Below are 10,000 nucleotides of genomic sequence, written 5' to 3' on the forward strand. Positions count from 1 at the left end.
CTGGAGACCAACCCGGCGTACACGGAGGAGGAGCTGCAGCGCTTCGAGGTGGAACTCCGGGACCGAGAGGACGAGCTGAAGAGGAAGGCGGAGAACCTGCGTCAGCAGCAGGATCTGCTGAAGGAGAGAGGGAAGGCCCTGGAGGCCCAGAGGAAGGAGTACCAGCAGGTACCGTCATGCAGGCGTCATGCAGGGGTCATGCAGGGGTCATACAGGGGTCATACGGGGGTCATACAGGGGTCATACAGGGGTCATGCAGGGGTCATACAGGGGTCATGCGGGGGTCATGCGGGGGTCATGCAGGGGTCATACGGGGGTCAGGTGAAGGCCCTGGAGGCCCAGAGGAAGGAGTACCAGCAGGTACTGTCATGCGGGGGTCATACGGGGTCATACGGGGTCAGGTGAAGGCCATACCTCCTTAATTTTAAACATTTTAAAGAATACCTCCTTAATTTTAAGCGTTTAAAAAACCATACCTCCTTAATTTTAAACGTTCAAAGAACCATACCTCCTTAATTTTAAACGTTTAAAGAACCATACCTTCTTAATTTTAAACGTTTAAAGAACCATACCTCCTTAATTTTAAACGTTTAAAGAACCATACGTCCTTAATTTTAAACGTTTAAAGAACCATACCTCCTTAATTTTAAAGAACCACATGTTCTTCATTTTAAACGTCTACAGAACCATAGAGATGATCATGTAATCGTTGCACTTTTATAATTGCAGGCGGTTTTAGAAATGTCCCAGAGGCAGAAAGAGCAGCAGGCAGCGGACGGGCAGCCTCCTGCGGGTCCTAATGGAGAACTTCAGTTCCAGCCGGAGGCGCCAAAGGTGGAAGCTAAAGGTGAACCATCGAGAAAATGACACCTGTGTTTTATTCTGTTGGAACGTCTCCTTCTATTTCAGTGTCTCTCTCTCTCTCTCTCTCTCTCTCACAGCCGAACACCCGGCCGAGGCCCAGAATAACCTTCCTGCAGAGCCGCCACAGAATCTGCCCATACACACTTAGTGCAGCACACACACACACACACACACACACACACACACACACACACACACACACACACACACACACACACACACACACACGATTTGCACTGACACACATATCCAGATGGGTTCCACAAGCTGCATAGCGTGGAGTGTGTGTATAAATTCAGACAAACTGGAATCCTGAAATATTGTACTGTGTTCATCTCTGTGGTCTCCGTTAGATTTCAAGATCTCAAAACAACATATACATATATATTTATTTATATATATGTATATATTTATATATATTAGTATATGTGTGTTTTCAGAAATCTTCAGTGAAATTTTCATTAATGCAGGGTCTTTACTGTAAAATGCTCAACCTTTAAATAAAGACTTAATTTAAAAACCTCTAAAACAAACTCCTTGAAATCCGTTTTTTTTTTTTGACACACACACACACACACACACACATTTTAACTGTATTCTCTCCAGAGTTTTTCCTCCCGTCTTCCTGCCGTGTTTTATCCCACAGTAATGATTGTTTCTTCATTCAGTGCCGAGAGTAATATAATAATATTATAATATAGTAATATAATAATATTATAATATAGTAATATAATAATATTATAATATAGTAATATTATAATATAGTAATATAATAATATTATAATATAGTAATATAATAATATTACTATATTATAATATAATAATATTATAATATAGTAATATCATAATATTACTATATTATAATATTATAATATAATAATATTATAATATAGTAATATTATAATATAGTAATATCATAATATTATAATATGTTGCGTCCTTATAGAATATTCTAGTTGTTTACCCTTCCTAGTTTAAAATGATGAGGCTGCAAAAAGGTCGATCAAAATAATCGCTGCAGGTTTTCTGGAAGACGAACATAAAATATAAAATGTTGCTGAATTTCTGGTTCCATCTTTTTAAATCTATATTTATTGTAATTTTATATTTAGCTGTAAGACAAACTGGTTTGATACGAAACTACAAACAACATTCTTTAGAATAAGATAAGAATGAATACAGTGTGCATGAGTGTTTGGATGTGTGTTTGTGCTCCTCCTCGTCCTCTTTTCTTCCTCCTCTTCCTCTTTTCTTCCTCCTCTTCCTCTTTTCTTCCTCCTCCTCGTCCTCTTTTCTTCCTCCTCGTCCTCTTTTCTTCCTCCTCTTCCTCTTTTCTTCCTCCTCTTCCTCTTTTCTTCCTCCTCGTCCTCTTTTCTTCCTCTTCTTCCTCCTTTCTTCCTCGTCTTCTTTTCTTCCTCTTCTTCCTCCTTTCTTCCTCATCCTCTTTTCTTCCTCCTCTTCCTCTTTTCTTCCTCCTCCTCGTCCTCTTTTTCTTCCTCTTCTTCCTCCTTTCTTCCTCGTCTTCTTTTCTTCCTCTTCTTCCTCCTTTCTTCCTCATCCTCTTTTCTTCCTCTTCTTCCTCCTCCTTTCCTTCCTCGTCCTCTTTTCTTCCTCTTCTTCCTCCTCCTTTCCTTCCTCGTCCTCTTTTCTTCCTCTTCTTCATCCTCCTCCTCCTCTTCCTTGTCCTCTTCTTCCTCCTCTTCCTCGCCCTCTTTTCTTCCTCTTCTTCTTCCTCCTCCTTTCCTTCCTCGCCCTCTTTTCTTCTTATTCTTCCTCCTTTTCTTCCTCGTCCTCTTATCTTCCTCTTCTTCGTCCTCCTTTACTTCCTCGTCCTCTTTTCTTCCTCTTCTTCATCCTCCTGTTCTTCCTCCTCTTCTTCCTTTTCTTCCTCTTCCTGCTTTTTTTTTTCCTCCTCCTTTACTTCCTCGTCCTCTTTTCTTCCTCTTCTTCCTCCTCCTTTACTTCCTCGTCCTCTTTTCTTCCTCTTCTTCATCCTCCTGTTCTTCCTCCTCTTCTTCCTTTTCTTCCTCTTCCTGCTTTTTTTCTTCCTCCTCCTTTACTTCCTCGTCCTCTTCTCTCCCCCTCCCTTTCTTCCTCCTCCTCATCCTCTTTCTTCCTCCTCTTCCTCCTCCTCCTTTGCTTCCTTCTCCTTTACGTCCTCCTCGTGCTCTTTCCTTCCTCCTTGTCCTCTTTTCTTCTAAGAACCAAATCTCCTGAATTTTAAACATGTAATTAAACTTCTGCATTTTACATATTTGATGAATGAATAATGAATAATAGAAAATAAAGCAAAAGTTAAAAACAACATGAAAAGTTTTCATTCGGTATTAAAACATTCCAAAATAATGTAGTTTAAAATGTCGCTGCAGGTTCTGCGGATGAACAGAAGAAGTAGAAGTAGAGAACATCAACGAGCATCTATTGTATTACTGTGTTTTTATTGTGTTGATGTGTTTTTATTGTGTTGATGTTGTGTTTTTATGCTGCTTTACAGAAAATAAACTGTACATGATGAGTTGCTTTCTTACGGAAAAGCCTTTCTTTCTTCTTCTCTCTAAATCTGTGCTTGTGAATGGATGAGGACGCTCTCTGAGGCTCACTGGCGGCTCTACTGTACAGCACCCTCTCAGAGGAGACCATTACGTCACCTCAGCCTGAGGCTTTAAGTCCCGCCTCCGCTGCGTTCTGATTGGCTGATAATACTTCCATAACTGGTAGTTTTACTGACACGAGTAGCGGCTGATTTTAATCATAAGAAAGAAAACTGTCGACATTTGTGATTCTTTTTCTTGTTTTTTTTATCAAATTATTTTATAGTTCACAGATCCCAGGAACTTAATGTGAACTTTTAAAGTTGAAGTTCTGGTTATTTTCAAGTTTTTTATACTGATTGTCACCTTTTTAATAATGTAATTGAATAATTGATGGTTATTTAACGTGCAGACATGAGGGTTCACCCCTCATGGTGACAATGCTGCTCCTCATCCAGCCACCAGAAGGCGCAATTGTTTAATTATCTTCTTTAAGCAAGTTTCGTGGACCACAGCGTGAGAATACATGAAATAAAAGCCTCTCTCTCTGCTGGTGTCCATTTGTTTTTGTTTTTAAAGACGTGAAAGCGAAACGCCGTGCAGCTGGAAGAGAGTCAGAGGACCGGAGGAGTTATTTTATCCGCTGGGAAATGTTTCTTTAAGACCCAGCATCTCTACCGAGGAGGAGAGGCGAGGGAAGAGACGCGATGGAGCCCGTCAAGTTACACAGAAACATCACCGAGGTCACCGGAAGCAGCATTATGTCTCTTCAGAATAAAGGTTGTATTTATTATTTTATTTACTCCTTTTTTCAGTCATGCTATATAGCTCGTCTTGTCACCTCCCTTGTTGGTCTGTGATGTATATGTGTGTGTGTATGTGTATATATATATATATATATATATATATATATATATATATATATATATATATATGTATATGTGTATACATATATATATTGCATATATATACACACTATATATATGTGTGTATACATACATATATATATATATACATTGTATATATATATATATATATATATATATATATATAGTATATATATATATATATATATATATATATATATATATATATATACAATATATATATGTGTGTATACATATATATATATAGATATATACAATATATATATATATATATATCTATATTGTATATATCTATATATATCTATATATATACAAGAATTCCCTTCTCAGTGTGTTAAATTTGAAGAGGTAAAACTCTCAATGATAATTAAAAAAATTGAAGACACTAAAACTTAAATGTGTAGCAGAAAACCTAATCGCCTTTTATACTGGCTCAATAAAAATAAATTGAATATTTTAAGAAGATTCAGGGGGTTTATTTGTCACCTTGTAGAACATGTGCAGTCAAATGCTTCATAATTATTATGATAATTATTATTATATTTTATATATATATATATATATATAATGATATGTTTATTTGTATTACTAAACGAAAGTTAAAGAATATAATGTTCATGATAATTATTGAAAATGAATTTGATTTAATGATATTAAATATTGTGTGCTTTTCACTGTATAAAAGGTCACGTTTGTGGTCACGTCGGCTGTTCGCGTGCGCGTTTTTATTCTGAAAGTCCCGCCCGGACGCCGCCCGCGTCTCCTGCGCGCGTCTTGACGCAGCCGCCGGAGCCGAAGAAGCGTCGCTCCCCTCGGCAGCGCGCAGCAGAGGGAGGGACGGGGCTGAACCGGGGCTGTAACGGGGCTGTACCGGGGCTGTAACGGGCTTTACCGGGCTGTAACGGGCTGTAACTGGCTGTACCGGGCTTTACCGGGCTGTAACTGGCTGTACCGGGCTTTACCGGGCTGTACCGGGGATGTAACGGGATGAGCTGCAGCCTCCGTCTGTCAGGTGCTCCGATGGAGTGAACCGGCCACCGAGGCGCCTTTACTTCCTGTCTCTGCCGATCATGGAGAGGGTAAGACACACACCATCGCTCGGCGGCTGCAGCTGAAATCCACCGTGAATGTTCGGTACCCACACACACACACACACACTGACACACACACACACTGACACACATACACTGAGCTGTGCGTTAGACCGTCCAGCTGTTTTTATGGGTGGGGAGGAGGAGGAGGAGGAGGATGGAGGGGTGTGATAGGAAATAGACGCCTTGCAGTCGGAATAAACGCCAAAGAGGCGCACCGTTTTCCGACATTTATGTCATTCATGCCACTAAAAATAACCCACTTGCGTGATACGTATCTCCCGGTTGAACGTGTTAATTAGGCCTCCATCATTTACAGCGTGATTGGCACCTCCTCTCCTGCACAGCCCTGCATGCTCTACACAAAACAGGCTGCTTCTCCCTCTTTATAAGCCATTTATTTAGTAAAGACAGCCTTGCATTTGCGCATAAGCCTCCTGATTCACGCATAATACATACATATACATATATATTTTTTTACAGATGGCTTCCGGAGCCGTAGAAAAAAAAGGAATGTCCTCCTGGATACATCCCGTAATTACAATTCACGATGACACCCTTTCCAGCAGCACCCCTCCACAGATGAGATGAACCAGCGCGCGCCTCTCTGCTCGAACCTGCCGGCCCGGTGCTGGTTCTGTGTGTGAATAACGACTCGTTTCCGTGCATCATGCGCCATTCATTTGCGCCGTTTTGACTGTGTGGGCACACACACACACACACTACACACACACACACACACACACACACACACACACGCGCGCGCGCGATCGGATGCACGCGCACTGATGGACGGACGGATCGCTCCAGACGTTGATGCCAGTCAGTGGGAGAGAGAGGCTGTTGTGTATGTGTGTGTGTGTGTGTGTGTGTGTGTGTGTGTGTGTGTGTGTGTGTGTGTGTGTGTGTGTGTGTGTGTGTGAGAGAGGTGGGAAATACAGACGTTATACAAACCTCCTACGTTCCTCCATCATCTAAACATGTCCTCTCCCTTTCTTCTTCTTCTTCCTTCCCTCTCCAGGTCCGTCTCTCATCTGAGTGAAGCCTGGGCCGGGGGTCAGAGGTCATCCGTTAAAACCTGCACCTCTCCCTCTCACCCCTGCACCCACACTGCCCACACTCCCCCAAACACACACACACACACACACACACACACACACCCTTCCAAAACATCAGTTGGCCGCTTGACTAAGAGGCAGCGGTCCACCAGTCGCTGCCGCCAAGCGCCAGAAACCGCCTCTCACACGCCACCGCTCACACCCGGGCCTCAAGATGATGTGCGAGGTGATGCCCACCATCTCGGAGGACGGGCGCGGAGGCGGAGGCGGGTCGTCCTCCCCGCCGGGTAGCGGAGGAGGAGGAGGAGGAGGAGGAGGAGGAGGAGGAGGGCTCGGGGCCGCCGGGGCCTTCGGCAGCAGGGACGCCCGCGGCGGCAGCGGCAGCGACGAGGGCGGCAGCACCGGCAACCTGGAGTCTCTGATGGTGAACATGCTGACGGAGAGGGAGCGGCTGCTGGAGAGCCTGAGGGAGACCCAGGACTGTCTCGGGACGGCCCACCTGCGCCTCAGGGACCTGGGCCACGAGAAGGAGTCGCTCCAGAGGCAGCTGTCCATCGCCCTGCCGCAGGTACGAGCGCCGCCTGGCCTCACGAGTCCAGCAGCTGTGGAGGAAACACACACACACACACACACACACACACACACACACACGTCTCAGCTCCCTCTCTGTGAGGGATTGTGAGGGTTTTATTAATCTTATTGTACGTCAAATGTAATATTTTGTGAAGGTCAGACTGAAGGAAAAGTTTCATCTGGGCTGAAGTGTCAAGTTCAATCCTGTCACATTATGTGGGTGTGTGTGTGTGTGTGTGTGTGTGTGTGTGTGTGTGTGTGTGTGTGTGTGTGTGTGTGTGTGTGTGTTGTGTGTGTGTGTGTGTGTGTGTGACTGGGTGAACATCTGGACTTTTTTTTGCATCTGTAAGAAGCCGTTTTAGGAAAAGCTTTGACTTGAGGTTGGGGTGGACGTTTGTTTTGTGGTTCCTTTAAGTTCAGGTTCAACTCAGGCTTAAAGTCGAGTTTAGGAGGTGCATAACAGAGTCACGACCAAGTTTAGGCAGCTTCGTTAAAGCGGAAATTACGTAACACGTCAAAAGAGCGAAAGAAACGCACTAAAAGGACATTTAAAGTAATTTAAATACAATTAAAAGTCACTAAAATCAAAAGTCTATTGAAGTTCAGGACGTCATCTCAAGTCTGCTGTGAAACACAAAGACACTCGAGCTCAGCTCAAAATGTTAAACCTTAAAAACAGCAGCAGGAGGATGAAAGTAAAACAAATTATTGATTCCTCCAAATCCAAAATGTTCTAATTATAATAAAAAGTAGAGTCCCAGTAAACGAGGATCATCAGTGGATTCTCGCTCTGGATCAAAAGTGCTCGTGGTGAAAATGCTTCCTTTCGCGGTGTTGAATTATTGATGCGCTAACCTGTTAGCAGGGTTTAATGCTGTAGCCGGTCCAGGTGGCGCGGAGCCGGACTGCTTCCTGTTTAGAGTTTAGAGCTCAGCCGGAAAACCAGCGTCCCGCCTCTTTGTCCCCCGGTTAACCTCTTAGCGTTCCTGTAAGCTTTGACGAAAAACGCCTCTCCAGGTAAACCCAAAGTAAATTGGAAGCTGTACTTGAACTATGTGGAGTAAATGCATGGTCTTGGTCTCTTTTGAAAGGTAACACTCTGAAGATTTTTTCCCTCAATAGTCAGAATCACTTTAAGTGCTGCTGACACTGAGTTATATGAGTTTGAACACACTAAAGTATAAGGTTTTTATTTCCGCCTGAACATGTATTTGTGAATAGATGCCTGTAGATGACTATAAATGGGACTTATGGACTGGAAAACACAATGGGACCATAGCCTGAAGCCTTTTCTAGTCTAAGTAAAAAGCAGATAACTATATCACAGAAAATGAATATTTTACACATGTTTTTCTAATGAAATGTCTAGGCGTTTTTCCATTTTGAGACTGAAAATATTCATGATATATATACCATATATAGCAAAGCTATGAAAGAGGTTCTTTAAGGAGCTCGTCGCACGTTGAACTGGAGATTTATTCTGCAAAGTTGCATGAAACGTTTAAAGCGCTAGTTTAAGCAGCAGGTAGTAAACATCAGTTGTTACAGCCTTTAATGGGATCAATGGGCCAACTGTTAATAATCCAATCATTATCATAAATCGGAGCCAGATAATAATCTAAGTTTGATTACGAGATATTCATTCCTTTGACCTATGCTCCTCAAATGTATAATTAGTCTCCAATGTGTGGACTTTGAAAACAAGATGTGTGTGTTTTACCTTGATTTGACCTTTGACCAACCAGAGGGTTCAGAGTATATTCCATCTGTTGCATCGCGAGAAAAGCACAAACAAGCTGTTGTGTTGTTTTGTATGAATTGTTTGAAAAGGAGAATCATATATATATATATATATATATATATATATATATATATATATATATATATATATATACGGCCAAACCGACGATGGAGATCATTTCAAGCCGCCATCTTTGCTCGAGTCCAGAAATACTCTCAAATAAACATCATCGTTGAGGCTTATGGCAGATTGTGAGAAGAGTTTTTGAGGTTCGTTGAAAGACTTTCAGAGCGGTTGTGTTGTTGTTTTTTGCAAAGATTGGTGATATTTTTTTGGGGGCCTGGGGGGATGCGTATGATGGGAATGTCATGGGAAAAACAGGAGGGGGAGGAGTCACTGTTGGACGCCTCCCACACTGTCACTGTGGCAAAAAAACTATAAAAAATAACAGACATATAAGAGAGAGGCTGAGAGCGGTCGATTTGGCACACACACACACACACACACACACACACACACACACACACACACACACACACACACTCACACACTCACACGTGGAGCGTCTACATTCTACAGTAGATGAGTTCAGTGAGTTCGTCTGTGTGTGTTCGCCGTTGCCAAGAGAGAAAAATTAGGAGGAAGGGATGGAGGGAGAGACAGCATGGCACACACACACACACACACACACACACACACACACACACACACACACACACACACACACACACACAGCGAAAGAGAGAGAAAACCTGGTGATATGAAACACACAGAGACTAACAAATCAAACTCATTTGCATATTGCTGCATACTAATCAGGCGGCTGCTAGAGACGTTTTTTGATGTGGTGTCTCATGATGAGGGAGATGATGATGTCATGTTTTGCATCAACCAAAATGACCCCCATCCGAAAAAAAAGGAGGAATGTAGAAAGTGTCGGGTACCGTCTTCTCCGTGAATTAATCCCAGAATTATGGGATGTCCTTCGGGCCCAGAAGGAGCCATCTGCACGCGGCGATTTCCCTCCTTGATCCTCCTCACTTCCATCTTTTCAAATAAGCTTCTTCCTCCTTCCTCGTCTTCCTCCGGCGGCGAGGCTTAAAGTTGCAGACTGAACATGCTGGACTTTTCTTTAACGGCATTTTGTCTGGGGGGCCGTGAGGGGAGGGAACGGATCACTCAGCGGACGGATCAGGACCAGGGCTGTTGTGGGACCCCACCGGTCTGGTCTGGTCTGGTCTGGTCTGGTCCTGGT

The 10,000-nt window shown here is 43.0% G+C and overlaps 2 protein-coding genes across 2 annotated transcripts in view; both read left to right on the forward strand.

The window, feature by feature from the left end:
- nucb1 (nucleobindin 1) overlaps positions 1-1,388 on the forward strand; it is a 6,462-nt gene extending 5,074 nt beyond the window's left edge. Inside the window, exons 7-9 of the mRNA XM_079232897.1 lie at positions 7-168; positions 730-847; positions 942-1,388. Coding sequence (XP_079089023.1) covers positions 7-168; positions 730-847; positions 942-1,012 — 351 coding nt within the window. The 3' untranslated portion in view covers positions 1,013-1,388. The remainder of the gene's footprint in view (positions 1-6; positions 169-729; positions 848-941) is intronic.
- A 5,257-nt stretch (positions 1,389-6,645) lies between these two features.
- ppfia3 (PTPRF interacting protein alpha 3) overlaps positions 6,646-10,000 on the forward strand; it is a gene marked incomplete at its 5' end in the record, with an annotated part of 25,889 nt that continues 22,534 nt past the window's right edge. The window contains one exon of the mRNA XM_079232807.1: positions 6,646-6,999. Coding sequence (XP_079088933.1) covers positions 6,646-6,999 — 354 coding nt within the window. The remainder of the gene's footprint in view (positions 7,000-10,000) is intronic.

The sequence above is a fragment of the Taurulus bubalis genome (assembly GCF_910589615.1).
Source record: "Taurulus bubalis genome assembly, chromosome: 17".
In the NCBI taxonomy this organism is placed as follows: Eukaryota; Metazoa; Chordata; class Actinopteri; order Perciformes; family Cottidae; genus Taurulus; species Taurulus bubalis.